The 17,948-nt window shown below is 36.2% G+C and overlaps 1 protein-coding gene across 3 annotated transcripts in view; it reads right to left on the reverse strand.

Moving 5' to 3' along the window:
- Positions 1-17,948, reverse strand: part of Gpr149 (G protein-coupled receptor 149) — a 63,195-nt gene that overhangs the window by 33,550 nt on the left and 11,697 nt on the right. Inside the window, exon 4 of one of the 3 annotated variants that reach the window (XM_029475370.1) lies at positions 17,181-17,258. The exons of the other annotated variants lie outside the window; for them this stretch is intronic. Within the exon in view, the coding sequence (XP_029331230.1) occupies positions 17,253-17,258 (6 nt within the window). The 3' untranslated portion in view covers positions 17,181-17,252. Of the gene's footprint in view, positions 1-17,180; positions 17,259-17,948 lie in introns of those variants that run through there. 3 annotated transcript variants of the gene reach the window in all.

Genomic DNA, 17,948 nt, shown 5'->3' on the forward strand with positions numbered 1-17,948 from the left:
AAGAGAAGAGAAGAGAAGAGAAGAGAAGAGAAGAGAAGAGAAGAGAAGAGAAGAGAAGAGAAGAGAAGAGAAGAGAAGAGAAGAGAAGTAGAGGCTGGCCATGGCCACCAAGAGCAAGTGGAGAGAGGATTGGGGAATAGAATGGGAAGGAGAGAGGAAGAGCAAGAGAGAAGCAAGAGGGAAACAAGAGTAAGAGAGGGAAGAAGGGGCAAGCAGACCCTTTTATAGTCGGTCAGGACTACCTGGCTGTTGCCAGGTAATTGTGGGGTAGAGTTTAGACAGAATGCTAACATACAGTATACCTGGTATATGCCACAGACAAGGTTGATGAAATTGAAATTGGGGGTTATTCTATCTGGTTATCACTTCCATCCTCTAGAGCCTTTCTAAGATAAAAACAGGAAAGGTGGTTATCATACTTCTTACCCTTGTGGGCATGAACCAGCTTAAAACTCATAAGAGGACCTGAAGTAGAGGCATAATGCCTGTGTACAATGTCTTTGCATGATTTCATCACACTAATCATCAATGTCTAGTCTGGGCAAAGCTACTTAGAGGGAACAAATAGGGCCTAAACAATAGGAATGAATCTCATAGTCAGACACTGGGTAGCATTTGACCATGTTATCTACTATGTGACTATGTAGTTTCACAGGAGTTCTTTCCATTAAGTCTACACATAGAAACTATCCCTAGGAGCTTATTAAGGGGAAGACATAAATGCCAAGATTTCCAATGTTTAACACAATGACATTGACAAGTTTTTGTGACTCTGACTCTGATAGTAGGGGTAAACAGAGTAACTAACAGCTGAGAGAAATATTTACTGTCTCTGTATAAATGGTTATGTTCTTGTTTTGTTTTGTTTTGTTTTGTTTTTGAGATTTTTGTCATTCCAATTTATTGAATGATTAAATGAATAGCTTTATTCGCATTTAGAAAAGTGCACAAGAAGAAAAGTACGTACAAAACAGTCATGTGGCTGATCATCACTTTCAAAAATCTGACTATCTAGAAAGAGTTACCTCCAGTTTAACACATCTTCAGGTATTTTTAAAGTATTATTTCAAGTCTGTGTTTATAATGACTGAGTAGGAAGTCAGTCAGGAAAAAAGAAACATATATCATAGATAATTAATGATTAGCATTAAACAGAAATCCACAGGACTTCAGCTTGGATTACTTGGGGCTAATCAACAGAAATTCACAAAAAATAGTATAATTTCTCTTCATTCTGGTGATTTCTCCCAGGACCTAGGGTATTCCGTTTTTAATCTCTTGTTGGCTGTTTTAAATGCGAGGAAAGCATTGTTTATCTCTCCCTGTCTTTCTCTTGCTCTTTCGGTTCATTTTGCTCCTGGGTTTATATAAGCAACACCTCCCTTTTCCCAGGAACAGATTTTTCCTGAGACAATAAGCATTAAATGATTCACAAATTTGAAGTGCTCACATCCACTCTAGTCATTGTTAGTCCAGGGACTAGACTTCTACAAGGTACACCATCTTCATCTTCCCTATGGCTTGGGGGACCATTCTCTTAGACTCAAGTTTAATAGAGAAATTTAATAAGTAGAGGAACTGGACTCTGCTCAGCAATGAGGGACTATATTCTGAAAGCTAAGTGTGACTGAGTAAACACACTGGGTCCTTACTGGATGTCATACCAGGCCTTTATAAAGTAACTGGAAGAATTCCTTGAAGCCATAATCATGGACAAATATTTGCGGTTATCATTGAAAAAAAATCTGCCTGCAATATTTTCCTCATAACCTCAGAAACCTATGCAGTACTTTTGTTTTTAGGTCTGTTTTGTTTTGTTTTGTTTTGTTTTGTTTTGTTTTGTTTTGTTTTGTTTTGTTTTGTTTTTCGAGACAGGGTTTCTCTGTATAGCCCTGGCTGTCCTGGAACTCATTTTGTAGACCAGGCTGGCTTCAAACTCAGAAATCTGCCTGCTTCTGCCTCCCAAGTGCTGGGATTAAAGGCATGTGCTGCCACCGCCTGGCAGGTCTTTTGTTATATAGGACTGAAGGGTTTGTTCCTGCCAAGTTGTGTTTTCTTTAGTTTGTTGAGTTTTTTTTTTTTTTTTAAATGTTATATCTTGACTCAAAATGCTCAGGTTCTTGTGGGTGTTAGTACAATCCTACCTTTTGCTGGAAGAGAATGACTGCTCAGGTTTTAAATAAGAAGCTAGCCTTGTGAGCCTCTGTTGATTAGCCCCAAGTAATCCAAACAGTTATATTCTTAACAATAAACACCTAGTGTTTGAAAAAGCACTTCATATATTAGCTTGTTTTCTCTTGTTGCTGTAGGACATAAGTGTTCATTCAGTCTTTTTGCATTTAGGAAACTGAGGAACAAGAATAGATCAAACACATAGCTATGGATCAGAAATGAAAAATTCCTGCTTTGAAAGGTCCAAATCTGAATCCAAGACCCATAACTACAACACTCACAATGCTAAATGGAGATATCACTTGTGAAGACCTGAGCATAAGATCAACCTGATGAGGTCCTACTACAGAGTCACAAACACTCAGGTCTCATCTCAAGGGCATCTCTATACAGAAGTGAATGTTGCTATTTCTTAGTGTAATCACATTATCCTTTCAAAGAACTTTTAAAATATTTGTTTTAAAGGAAATCACATCTCTAAACCTCCATTCATTTTCTTATTACAAAAGATACCCTTTGCAGTGTAAACCAGTTCCTTTAGGCAACATGCATCTCACCTCAGGAGACACCTCTTCCCCTTCTGGTTCCATTAGGACCTTGGAACATCTGTTCATTGCATATAAATATATTGTATTTATGAAAGATGTGGCATGATGACAAGTAATATGGACCTTTGGAAGAATTTGAGTCAGTGAGCCTAAATTATTCCTCCTGCAAACTATCACTATCTCTGGGTATCTTATTAAACTTCAAAAAAGCAGGTCTTTTCCTACCTAAGAGCAATGGTGGGAAGGAATAAGACACATCTAAAGAACCAAGTTTTCTTAGAATATGCCATCTGTATTGCAAATAAGCTTCAGGCACTTTTCAGAGTATTGATGAATCTACCCTGAGAAGAAAAAACAAACAGAAACAAACCTGGAAATTCTTTTTCTCTATATCTGATACAAATGTATGAGCTATTACTATATTTATTATACTTTCAGAATATATGTGATTAAATTAAATCCCCTTGGGATATATACAGAGACGGTAAAAGCATCAAAGGGATGTGAGAAGTGATTATCACAGAAAGTTGGAGTAGTGTTTGCCTTGAAGAAGAACAGGCATGTAAGAGTCATTTTACCAGAAGGCACAGTCTGACACACAACACAACCCTTAAACATATAAACACTAACAAGACTGTAGTGAGAAACCGATGTCACTATGATAATGATGAGGAGCTACAATATCTACATCTCAATAATAGATGAAGTGTTTGGACAAAAACACCAATAAAAGTAGACTCTTTGAGCAAATGCTATAGCTCAAACAGGCCTAATAGAACTACTCACACCATTCCCTCAACAACAGAATATAATTTCCTCACAAGCATACACAGGATGTTCTTCAGTATGAATAATATTTTAAATAGCAAAAGGTCAATAAATTCAAGTAGAGTGAAGTAAAACCAAATGTTTTTTTTTTCTAAATCATAATGGAATAAAACTAGAAATGAATAACAGGAGAAAGGCTGGAGAATTCACATAATATGGCAATAAACACACATTTAAGCAACTAATGAGTCAGGAAAGAAATCCAAAAGGAAACCAGAAAACACTTTGAAACAAATGAAAATGAAAAGCAGCATTCCAAAACTTATTAGATATAGCAAAGCAATATCAAAACAGATGTTTATGCTCTGAAATAATGCAGCTATATGCTTCAAGTAACTGAGAAAAAAGAGTGACCTAAGCCCCAAAGTAGAAAGAGGAGAAAACTAGTAAAGATTAAGTAGAGATAGATGAAATAAAGAATAGAAAACTAGAAAAATATCAACAAATCTGATTCCAAGGTTGTTGCTCTTGTGTTCTTGTTGTTCTGTGGAGTGAGCATGGCATGCAAGAGCTCTACTGAGTTACACCTTTAGCTCCCTGGGAGTTTAATGTTTGAATGTAGAAAAGAAAGAGAGAAATAGAGAAACCATTAGGCAGACTAAGAGTTAAAAAAGGAGAATTCAAGTTTACAGTAAGAAATTACAAGCAACCCCAATATATTAGATGACACAGAAAAAAATGAATAAAATCCCCCAAACAAGCAACCCCCTATGACTGAATCATGAAAAATACAGTCTGAACAAAGCTCTATAACCAATGGGAAGATTGAGTTAGCCATCAAAGTACTCCATCAGAGAAAGCCCAGGGCCAAATGACTTCACACTAGTGAATTATAGCAAGCCCCCACAGGAGAAAAAAGCAGCCCTCTTAATATCTTCTAAATAACTGAAGAGGATCATTTTTATGAAGCCAGCATTACCATGCCAATAGTGCCAGACCAAGAGACCAAAGAAAATAAAACTATAGGCCAATATTCTAATACAACTAGATAAAAATAACACATGCTGAATGTGATATTTTATTTTCTTCTTTAACTTGACATAACAGAATTACCTGGGCAGAAAGTCTTTATTAGGAATTGTCTAGATCAAGTTGTCCTGTGGGTGTGTGTGTGTTTCTTGATTCCCTAATTGATATGGGAAAACTCAGTCTGAAGGTGTGTGACATCATTGCCTGGTTTGGGGATGGGGACTGTATAACACAGGTGACAACTAGGTAAGTACTAACATTGCATGCATCCATTTCTCTTTGCCTATAACTGTGATGTGAATAGTTGCTTCAAGTATTGCTAGACTTTAGTCTAGAATTGAGAGCTAATCCTACCCCATTCCAGCTTTAAGTTGCTTTGTGTTAGGGTATTTTATCATAGATATAAAAGTGAAACTCAGATATTGGGCATGGTGGCTCATGCCTGTAGTCCCAGCACTTGGGTAACTATGGTGAGAGGACTGTCATGAGTTTGACTATAGTGTGAGACCTAAAACAAACAAAGAACCTGAACAAAATTATAGCTCACTAAACAGATAACACACAATCACCAAGCTTGTGTTAGTTCTGGCAAGCAAGCACAGTTCAACATGAAAATTAAGTGGAATAATATATCACACAGAACCTGAATGAAGGGTAAACATCATGAAGTCATTTGAGAGATAGAGGAAAAAGTGGCAAGGATTTAACATCCTTTTGTAATAAGAATTTTTAACAAACTAGAAAAGGCAAACTATCTGAAAGTATCCATATATGAAAGGTTCATTGCTTATATTACATTCAAAAGTTCTTTCAACGACTTTCCTCTATGATCATCAGTGAGGCAAGGATGCCAACACCCACCACTTTTGGTAAAAAAGAAATTCCAAGACAGGACGATTAGACATTAAAAATAAAATGTATTCAGACATGGAAGGAGGAAGTAAGGTTGCTTCTGATCTTAAATGTAATGAAGTCCTTTGTATTGCAGGATGAAAAATCAATATACAAAACCAGCCATGTTTCTGAACATTAACAATGAACTACCTGAAAAGAAAAGCCCATTTACCAGAGCATTGAAAATAAAATACTTGTGAATTAATCTAACGAGTTTAAACTGAACACTATGCTAAATCCTATAAAACACTGATGAAAATAATAAAAGAATAGCCAGACATATGGAAATATATTCAATTTTCATGGATTGGAAGAAATAAAGTTGGCAAAGTATCACTATAAAGCAATGTGCTGTCTTAATGTAATCTTTTTCAAAAGTATAATGATAGCATTTTTTTCAGAAGTAAAAAAAAAAAAAAAAAAAGAAGAAAAGAAAGGAAGGAAGGAAGGAAGGAAGGAAGAAAGAAAGAAAGAAAGAAAGAAAGAAAGAAAGAAAGAAAGGAAGGAAGGAAGGAAGGAAGGAAGGAAGGAAGGAAGGAAGAAAGAAAGAAAGAAGCAGTTCTTGGATTCATATAGAATAACACAGGATACTGAATGGCAATACAGTCTTGAGGGGTAAGAACAATGTTGGAAACAGTGTACTTCCTGGTTTCAAAATATAATTAAAAAGTATTGTAATATGATCTGCTAAGTGCTGGAATCAAAAAAAGCATGTAGACCAAGGGAAAGAATATGGAAATAGGAGTAAATTCACCCATGATCAACCAAAGGACCACACACACAAACAAACCAACAACAAACAGACAAACAAAATCATTCACTTCTGCTGGATATGTGTATCTAAGCTTTCCTAAATCATTAGGGAAATATGTCCCAATCATTTATTTTTTGACATTACCTTATCTTCTCCGACATTTTAGACCAGAGACAAACAAGGGTAATTCAGAGAAAGCTGAGGTCATTGCACTTAAGTTTAAATGCCCCGTTAACACTTCATACAGAGTAAAGCCTCCTTGGTCTTGGTCTTCGGATATATGTGAACATCTTAGAATTTGAATTCTGCATGTTTTCCTTCACCAACTTTTGGCTATTGCAAATGAGACTAAAATATGGACTTAAGCCATTTAAATGAACTTAAAATCAGAGCAGCTATTCATTAAATGTGAAAGAGAACTTGTTGTGGTGATGAAATGTTCTATGTCTTCACTATCTAGAGTGAAAGTCATCAGACTCACTTGGCTATCAAGTATTTAAAACATGAATAGCAATACAATAAGACTGATTTTGAGTTTTATTTAATTTTGTTAAAGTTAAATTTGAAAAGTTCCATGTGGTTAGTGACTATATTGTTAGAGTATAGAAATCTTGGTTCTAGAAAATTGAAATGTCCAACTTAAATAAATACTTATGAATTACTCTAGAATACAGTTCCTCATGTTGTGGTGATCTACAACCATAGTATTTTCCTTGCTGCCTCATAACTGTAATTTTGTTACTGTTATGAATTATATTGTAATTATCTGTGTTTTCTAATGGTCTTTTCCATGAAAGTATCATTTGAACCTCTGAGGGGTTTGGAATCCATAGGTTGAGAACTACTGCTCTACCTGAAATCCTCCATTCCACTGGTCCCTACTAAAATGAAAATACAGAAGAACTACTGATTTGAAGACACATTTTCTATGGTTTGGATAAAGAGAATCCCTTAAAAATTTTGGTCCCTGGCTATACTTGTTTGCAAATCAACTACTAAATGGTAATTAGATCATGAGGGCTCTGACATAATCAATGCTGGATTATTATTATTATTATTATTATTATCATCATCATCATTATTATTATTAAACAGGTTTGCAGTTCACAATATAATGGTATTCTACTGGGAGTTGGTGGAAATTAGAAGATAGAGTTGGTTAGAGAGAGTAGGTCCTTGTCTTTCTTCAGCCACTCTATTCTGGGCTCCATACATAAAGTTAATAACTTAGTTTTGCTATCCCTGCTCCCATGATGGCTTTCTCAATACCTTATAACCACAGAAATGGCACCAGTTGACCATGGACTGAAACTTCCAAAAGCATGGTCTAAAATAAAGTCACTTTTCCTCCTTTAAGTCAATTTCTCTTACGAATTTTGTCACTAAGGAATTTGAGCAGCTAAGTTGCAATGATAAATCAATCTACTCTGTTTGATATTTATTCAGACATAAATGGACACTGGTAAGACATATACTGGACACATTCAAATACTGTAGATGCTCTGTTTCATAGGACCATGATACTTTTTTTTTTCCATTTTGATTTTTACCACAAAGTTGAGTGATCTATGGAAGGAAAGTACTGCTTCAAATATTATTTTTTTCCCAAAGGCTAAAGGGTTTTATCATGAACTACACTAATTATTGGTAGGTGACATTGCTTTTCTGGATGTCTAGATAGTTGTCTTCACACACTGTGCCACTCAGTGATAGATCGATCTCTAGGTTAAGCTTACAGTGTAGGGAAGGCAATTCTTGAACAGAGACCTGGTTCTGAATTCAGACAAATCTGTTTGCCTGGAGGCAAGGTAGCAATTTCAAATGATTCTGCTTGGGGGCATGCTCAGCTTAGAACAGATCATCTGACACATTTCTACCTTGCCTGCAGTTTATCTATCGGACAGTGGCAGAAACAAGAAGACCAGTGCAGAGGAGAAGGAAGCTGACCACATTGCAAAGGTTGGATGTCTATGAAGGGAAATGAGTAATTGTTAGTAGGATACACAATATCTGGATTATAATGTTGGCCACAGGAACAAAGGTTCCTCTAAACTTTCAAAAGACGAATTTGGAGAAAGAAAGAACAGAAAGGAAGAACATCTTTCTTGGCATTGAAGATAACATTCTGGTGTAATCACTGTGATCCAGTTTTACAGAGTGAGGGACCATGTGTCTTAAAATTTCAGGTGGATAATTTCAGGCTTAAAGAAGATACTAAAGACAGTAAGATTTCTCTTAGGGGAACTAAGTGGGGAGAAGCATAGCTTGGGAAGCTACCCAAGCAATAAGGAAGTGTTGTTGGAGCATATGTTCATATCAGAAGGTCACAGAAAGGAACAGGTTCACTGTTGACATTAGGCTCACTGAGTCAAGGGATGGCATGGAAAAAGATGGTATTTTCAGCTTGATTTGTTTTTATTCTTTGGTGAAAATTTTAAATGTCAAGAAAATATTCATGAGAATAAGTGTGTCAAAATTAGCACAAGAAGTTATAAAGGAGTACCTCCTGGTGTGAGAGATCCCAACATTTCTTAGAGGACCACATTCAAAAGTAAAGAGCTGCTGAAATGTTGATAGCCTCAAAGGAAGCAGGGGATTGTGGATTCAAAGGTAGAGATGTCTGGCATGGGAAGGAGTGAACATTAAGAAGGAGACAAGTGCTATTCACAATCTCTGCAATGGTTTCAAGCTCCACAATTAAAAAGGATTTGAAAGATAAAAGTATAGGGCTTTAGGATTAGCACTCAGTGTGAGCTCATGGCAGCTGTGTCTTAGAACACATTTCTTCCCTTCCTTATCCTTTTAACTGAGATGCAGCTATTTGCATGCAAGTCAACTTCCCACACTGTGGACAGCTGGAAGACAAAGGGCTTAGAACTTCATATACACAGTTTTACTGTGAAAAATGCTCATTGAATAGACAAGCAAATAAATGACATCAAACAAATTCACTATTAAATTTATATGAATGTTACTAGTGGAATATTGTCAAAATGAGAAGGGAAGCTATATTAATTACAAGGAAACCTGAGGGGATTATAGTAACACAATAACACAATAACAACAGAGAGAGAGAGAGAGAGAGAGAGAGAGAGAGAGAGAGAGAGAGAGAGAGAGAGAGAGAGAGAGAGGGGGGGGAGAGAGAGAGAGAGAGAGAGAACAAGCTCATGCCACATAGATTTGGGGTTTTCACCATGTAGGTTCTGGAGATAGAACTCTGATTTTCCAGCTTGGTGTCTAGTGTTCTTACCCACAGAACCATCTTGCTGGCTCACTAACGTGTTTATATATAAAGTAAAAAGAATGGTAATGGTAAGTCTTGTTTGGAAGTGAGTATCAGAATTCTCTCATTGGTGTTGTCTCTTTCATATTACCTTTTAGTTGTTCATATGATGAGATATAGGGTGATAATTCAATGTGCATAAACAATTTTCATAATGACATAAGGGTGTTTAGATTCATCAAATTAAACATTGGTTATTACTTTGTGATGGGAACTTTCAAACACTTTTCATTTAGTTTTTTTTTAATATTAGTTTTAATATATTGTTTGATAAGTTGTCAAAACAGTGGGTATGGGCGCTCACTGAGACGCCTGACAACCAGAGTTTGATCTGCAGAAACTATAGCTATGTGGTTCAAACAGCTCTGGAGAACACAATCTTCCCATGTTATTTAATTTCCTCTTTCTTCTCTCTGCCTTGCTTTATATCCTGTAGTTTTAACCATTTGTTTGTTTGGTTTGTTTTCTTTCTTTCTTTTTTTTTTTTTTACTGATTTGTAGATACTCTCTCTATTCTTTACTTCTATAAAATCAATATTTTTTCCTGCTTAAATTTTTAGTAAGTATGTTTAGATAAAATATAAAGTGATATTATTAGATCCATGGATGACAGGAATTTAGGAAGGATGATGGTATAGAAACCTGTCCTTGAAATCAGCATCTGAAAGCATTCTCCACAGCAGTAGAAAAGGCAGTAGTGGTGGAAGTTAGCTAGCTAACAGGATCAAGCTGACATTTAACAAAAGATACTACTGGGCTTAACAACAGACCAAATGGATAGTTTTGTGGTTAAGCAACAGGAGCAAAAACTTGAGAATTGTAGCCAACAATAGACACATCAGGACTTAGTGTGACCTGTCTGCCAAAGAAATGACTTTCGTTTGAAAATGCATTCAGAAAAGAATTGAGTTTCTTCAGGGATGAAAGACAATCAGAAATGCCTTATGTCTGGATTTCAGACAGTCAAGAAGGCTGTGGACAATGGTAAAAAAAAAAAAACACACCTATCAAAAGGAATGCTGAGGAGAGAGCACTGTTTAGCACAGAAGGGAAATGATTCTATGGATGGCTGGCTACCTATTCAAGTGCAAGGGGAGGGGCAGAATGATACCACTGGGTCACATACAAGAGACAAAATGGTGAGAGTGCCAAGGCTGCAGGTGCTCCTTAAAATCAGCCAGGCAAGTGTTATTTATTTATTTACATTTTGAAATTCATAGTGTTAGAAGTGACTTGGCAATTAAGATCTCTGGCGGTTCTTCTGGACTATCTAGCTTTAGTTCCCAGCACCCTATTTGGTCAGTTTACAACTGACTGCAGCTTCAATTCCAGGGCATCCAATACCCTGCACACGTGTGCGCATGCGCCCCCCCCCCCCATGCACCTTGGAGAGGCAGAAACAAACAGAAGAATGCATGCATATACATAAGTAAAATAAATATTTAAAAAATATGCACCTTAATACACAAGCAGGGGAACAGTAAGCATAAATATGCAGTCCATGAGAGCACAGTCATCCTTTAAGATGAGAGGGGGTTGTTTTCAGCATCGCTAGGGATTGCAAGTGTGCTCTCCAGGTCATGGACAATTCTTACAAGCAAACACTTCACAGAGTCTTTCATAATCACTTCTGCCTCTCCATCACGCCTTTATCACTTTCCCATGTATCCTCAAACCATTTCATTTTTTTGTGTCTGCTTTCAAGCTTCACCAAATATTACACTCAGTGTTCATTGTGTGTGGTCTTATTATTTTTAATATATTTGCAGAACTCATATTATTTGTGTAGCTTTACTTTATTTTTTATTGTCTTTTCAATCAGGACTAGAAGCATATTTTGAAGAGCCTGAAGCTTTCTTCAGATGTATTCTTTAGGAAAAAAATGCAGATATAACTTCAAATAATTTTCCAAAACTATATGCCATGTGAACATGTTTTGAGGATCCTGAGCATCTCTGAAGAGATCAGCGCTCAAGCTCAAGCTGTCCTGGACTCACGGAAAATACACTTCTATATGCAATTCCTGCACTCAAAACTTCACTTTGTGTGTTTCAAGTGTTAACACTATCAAAACAAAGCTACTAGAAACACACACTTGTTCTAGGGTAATATTGTCTAATAGACACACACCAATAGAAAATGCCTTGCATTTGAGTTGTTCACTATTGTAGCCACCAGTCATATTTGGACATTGAGCTGTAGTTAGTTTAACTGAGGAAATTGACGTAAAATTTTGAAAATAAATCATTATGTATTTTAAAAACCATATGTGGTTAGCAGGAAAATAAAATCTTCTAGGGTACCAGCCTTAGCAGATGTCAGAGATCAGCAATAATTTTAATTAAAACAGTAAAATGCCAGGACAGATGAATAGGGAGACTAACCAAAGATCCAGAGATAGATCAATCTATCTATCCAGTAGTGGAAATACTATACAAGATGATATTTCAATTCATTATGGATAATGTTGAATGCATAAATAAATTCTGCTTTTAAATGAAAACCAACCATTTGGGAAAAAAAGAAAAGTATATACCTATCTTTCACCAAGTAAAATATCAACTCAAAATGGAATGGATATTCATGTGCCAAAGGTCACAGAATACATGTACTAAAAGAAAATGTGTATAACTGTCATTTAAACTGCCTCCCCCCCCCAAAAAAAAAAACCTCAACATCTAGGAGCAATCAGTGAAAAGTTTAACATTATAATAAATAGATGAAGAATGATATCCCATTTTCCAGTCCCCCCACCTCAAAACCCCCATTCTACCCCCCTTGCCCTGCTTCTATGAGGGTTTTTCCCCATCCACCCACCCATTCCTGCCTCTCTGCCCTTGCATTCCCCTACACTGGTGCATTGAGCCTTCTCAGGACCAAGGTCCTCTTCTCCCACTGAGGTTCAACAAGGCCATCCTCTGCTACATATGTGGCTAGAGTCACTGGTCCCTCCATGTGTACTCTTTGGTTGGTGGTTTAGTCCCTGGAAACTCTGGTTGATATTGTTGTTCTTCCCATGGGGTTGGAAACCCTTTAAGCTCCTTCAGTTCTTTCTCAAACTCCTCCATTAGGAACTCCGTGTTCAATCCAATGGTTGGCTGTGAGCATCCACCTCTGTATTTGTTAGGCTCTGGCAGAGCCTTTCAAGAGACTGGGCAGGGCCTTTCAGGAGACAGCTATATCAGGCTCTTGTCAGCATACACTTCTTGGCATCCAAAATAGTGTCTGGGTTTGGTGACTATATGTGGGATGGGTCCCCAGGTGGGGCAGTCTCATGATAGACTTTCCTTCAGTCTCTGCTCCACCCTTTATCTCCGTACTTGCTCCCATCAGTATTTTGTTACCCCTTCTAAGAAGGACCAAAGAATCCACACTTTGGTCTTCCTTCTTCTTGAGCTTCATGTGGTCTGTGAATTGTATCTTGGGTATTCTGAGCTTTTGGCCTAATATCCACTTATCAGTGAGTGTGTGTTCTTTTGTGATTGGGTTACCTCACTCAGGATGATATTTTCTAGTTCCATCCATTTGCCTACGGGGATAACATTTGAAATGTAAATAAATAAAATATCAAATAATAATAATAATAATAATGATAATAAAATAATAGAAAACAGAACTCTGAACGCTCAAAAGGAAAGAGAGTCTCACCAACTAGTTACTGGGCCAGAGTGGAAGTCCCAGTCTCAGGTGTATGAGTGGTTGGTTGTTACTAGGGGAAGGATTTAATATGGTTGAGCGTTAGTAGCCCCCCGTGCTGTGTGATATGAGAAGGTTTTGAACTATATCATAGGTTTTCAAACTCTAAAACATTTCCTTGTTAACTACTAGGAGAGGAAGTGAGGACAGGTGCCTGGTCCCTCTATACCCAGCCAACCACAGTAATTTTTCTTCTAATTGCATGTACTGGACAGAGGCCATAGGGATATTTTCACTAATATAATTATATATACATAGTCATATCTATGCCATGTATTTATGAATGCATTATATATTAGAACATTAAACTTCTTAAATCTCATTAAAAAAAAAGAATGGAATAATGGCTTGGCAGGCATGAGAGCTTCCCCTGTAAGCATGAGAACCTTAGTTTGAATTCATAGCACTCACACTAAAACCCAGGCATGCCTGTGCATGCTGAAACCCCACCGTAGTGCATAGATAGAATGGATTTGGAGCAACTTCTTGGACATATCATGTCTACTTAGCGTTTCTATTGCTTTGATAAAACACCATAATCAAAAGCAACCTGAGGGGAAAAGGGGTTTATTTTGCTTAAATTTCCAGTTAATAGTTCATCACTGAGGGAAGTCAGGGCAGGAACTCAAACAAGGCAGGAACACAAGGTCAGATGCTGATGCAAAGCCATGGAGCAGAGCTTCTTACTGGCCACTCCTCATGGTTTCTTCACCATGCTTGCTTAGAATATCCAGAACTACCTGCTCAATGAAGGCACCACAACCTGAGAGAGAGGCCCTCCTAAACCAAGCATTAATCAAGACAATATGCCATAGGTTTGCCTGCAGTCAATCTTATAGGGATATTATCTCAAGTATGCTTTCCTCTTCTCAACTAACACTAGCTGATGTCAAGCTGGCACAAATCTAGCCAGGACAAAATTTTATTGTAGTAAAATGTAATTTAAATGATTAAGCAGGCACAAGAACATATTTATGTAAGAAAGTACATTATGATAGAAAAAATATATTGTCCTATAAAGAGAAATATGGAATGGTTGAAGCATAAATTACATGATGGTTTAAATAAAGAGGTAGACCAAATAGTAGAAAGAATGGGAAAATAGGAACAGGAACAAAAGAATAAGATTTCTTGCTTGATAGGCCTCTGTGTTTTTGGAGAATTAGTAATATTTCACATACATACATTAACAATCAAAATAAAAACAAAATATGATAAGTCAAACAGAGGTGTTCAAGAAGGAAAAAAAAAACCTAAATAAAATTATAAAGTTGCATGTTGCCATTAACTATAACCTAAAATAAAAAGAACTGGAAACTCTGTTGGAGTTAATTATTGTTGTTGCTGTTGACGTTACACAGGGTTGTGGGTTAGTGATTATGAAATCATTTAGACAGCAGTATTGGGCAAGAATTAAGTATATATGGGAATAAAAGCTAGTTTTCTCAGTATTAGAAAAGATGTTTTAAACAAGGAAAGGGAAAGACTTGAAGAGTTACATGAGAGCTAATGGCAAATGCCAGTAGGACCATTTAGCTTTAAATTGTTCTTAACAGAGAGATTATCAGTACTTCAGGTATGTACATAGCGTATACAATGGAATTTCCAATCTGAACTCAATAACTGTTTTGAAGCAAAACAACAACAACAACAAAACGTTAGCGTTTCTACGTATCCCATTTTAACAAAAATCCCTGAAGTTCCTTGGAAAAGGGGCAGTTCATGAGTGTGGTCAAGGAGCAGTAAAAATGGGGTTTATTTCATGCTGTCTGAAAGTAAGGAAAGTAAACTGATTATCATGATTTGTTGAGTGGATGTAGATACCAGCATCAAGTAGTTCCTAATGGCCAAGTCTATATAACTTAAAAATAAGATAGTGATGATACGCTTTACATCCTATGGATTGAAATACATACATATGAATGCAATGTAAATAAATAAATGCATAAGGAAATGCCTGGATGGAAAACATATGTACAGTAGTTTTGCTCAAAATATGTGAACTTGATTTAATCAACAGTAAACATCAGTAATTAAAAATCGAAATGTATCATAAAATGCAAAGGAAATTGAACTGGACAATATTTTTGTGTGTGTCAAGTCATGAAAGATTAGGGAAAAGAGGAGACGTTGACTGTAACCTCCCTCCCACAGCCCAAAATCAGGCTGATCAATCAGGCTTAACTGTTATTACCAGGAGATCATCAGGGGTGGAGCCTGCCACCCTATCGCTCTGCCACTCCCACCGCTGCTACCTGCTGTCTAGCCAGAGTATACACGTGGTCACCTGTAGCTGGACTCCAAAGATGATTTGGTGGGAATGGGCCCCTCTTCCTTCTTTATAAGCTGGTGTTTCCGAATATTAAAATTGAGCTTTGATCAGGATCTTGTCTTAGCTCCATCTTTCTCGCACTGCCTAGATTCCCTCTTTTCTTCCAGATTCCAAGATGCCTTCCAGGCTCGAACCCGGACATGTGAGCCACTGGCCGGCCTCAACAGTTGACAACCAATGAAGTATGTGATCTTAGATCAGAAACTGGCTCAGAAAAGCCACCCAAAGCACCATGGGCAAAATTCACATGAGACTGACTGCCAAATTTCGGTAAGGGCATTGCTATTTTTACAATGTGTTAAAAATAGTGGAAGCTGAAGAATATAGTGAAGCTTTTTGTTCTATTTTTATAGATGTTTTTAAAGTTCAAAAATAGTTTACAATAAAGTTTTAAAAAATATGTAGAGAGTTCCTGGTCATTTGAGGTCAAATAAGAGGCAGCCACTTAACAAAGAAAGAGGTGGGAATTAAGCCTTAACTGGTTACTGTCTGTACAAAACCATTTATGTTTACTGAAGCCATTGGCTCCTTAGTTCTCTAATAGTGACAGAATTCTTGCTTAAGAGATAAACTAATTGGAGTCTATGAAAGCTTTGTTAAAGATAATCTCGTTGAACATATAGAAAACAAGCAATTGGTGTACTTTAGTCAATAGTACATGGAAAGAAAAAATTTTAAAAAGTTTTATAAAATTTCTGAGTTCAAAAAAACTGTTTTATTATAAATTTGTGTTTACTTATGACTTTTCTGTTCCAAATAGTCACTCCACAGCATGCCAGAAGAAGGCACAAAAGGTGATCACTTTAAAATGAGGTAAAAATTATCCTGGTGAATTGAACAATGTAGATTCCATAATAGCATATGTGACATGTGTCAAAAGCAGAATTGCATTCTGGGAAAAAGTACAATATCTATAGGACAAAATACAAACTGTACTCAAGTCTGGATGGTTATAATGAATGTATTTTCTTTATTATCTATTTCCTATGTCCTCCATAACAATTCCATATTACTTTTATGACAATAAATCAGAAAGGCCATGCCTTTAATAGTGTAATAAAATTTCATGTCTCTGATCTCTAAGTGCTGAACTAACCAGTTCAAATGAATAAAAGTGGTTAAATTAAAATATCTAAACTTCAGATAGCCATCTGTACTGGAATGACTTGGTAAAGGCTACAAATAGATGTGATAAATGGATTTGTTTTTTTACTATGGTTATTTTAGTTAGAAATGTCAATAATTACACTTTGATGAATTTCAGCCTCTAGAGCTATTAAACTAACAATGCCCCAACAAATGTTAAAACATGAACAGTTATACATTTTTAGGATTAGAAAAAATGTGTATCAGGAGATTTCCCTGTAGTCTTATTTAATAGATAATACATTAAATGGAAGCTTAGATTAAATATAAGCTTAGATCCATTCTTTAGTAATCAGAGCCCAAGTAGTGCTACTTAATTTTCCTGTTTTACAAATACTATTTGTATCCATTTATTTTACTTTTTATTTTTTTATAGGCAGTTGCTATGTAGAATTGACAAATCTGGAAACAATTCTTCTTCCTCCTCTTGCTCCTCCTCTCCTCCTCCTCTTTTATTTGTTGTGCGTTTGAGTAATTTGATGTTTGGTTCTGTATGGCAGAACTGCATACAGCCTTGATTTGCACCAGAACCACCTGAAAGTCCCCTAGCTTTTCACTACCTTAGGCTCCATTTTAAACCTCCTCAGTCCCAATTTCTTTCTTAGGAGCATCTCATGTGTGCACGGGCACTCAGGTCTGAAAAAACAAAAACAAAAACTTAAAATCAACTTCTGTATGATCTATAAAAATTATTTAACGAAACAATAATATTGAAATATTCTAGGAACACACGTCGGTACTGAAATTTGTGAGAAAATGACAAAGTGTATTTTTTATTGAAATCGCAAAAAAAACAAAAATAAAAAACAAATAAAAGTAATGATTTTAAAAAATAATAGGCAAGGTCCTCATACAGCAGCTGCAGTGTCTTCTAAAGCTCTGTACATTACTGTGTAAACTATTAAGTTATCATTGTTTTCAGAGCAAAGAAGCTACTTGGAAGAAAAGATTAAAAGTGGAAAGTCATTATCTACATCCATGTGATGTTATTTAAAAGATGGAAAATATAAAACTAGTATTCTGGTTTAGAAAAAAAATTCTGATAAGCCTTCCAGAACTTTCTGTGTTTTGTTGATATTTATAATTCAAAAATTTAAAATGCTCTATAAGGTTTTAAAAATGAAGATTTTATAATTTTACCTAATGCGGATCTTCAAAATCGTAAGTAATTTCGTGAGTATTGGGTCATACCAATACATGGACTTACAACATGAGTATTTCTTGTTATTCTGAAGTTTATAACAATATTTCACTTGCTGTCAACTGGTTTCTTGTAAGTTTTATCTGTTTTTAACCATGTGCCACCTGCTTACTTTACCTCCAATC

The sequence above is a fragment of the Mus caroli genome, chromosome 3 (genome assembly GCF_900094665.2).
Source record: "Mus caroli chromosome 3, CAROLI_EIJ_v1.1, whole genome shotgun sequence".
In the NCBI taxonomy this organism is placed as follows: domain Eukaryota; kingdom Metazoa; phylum Chordata; class Mammalia; order Rodentia; family Muridae; genus Mus; species Mus caroli.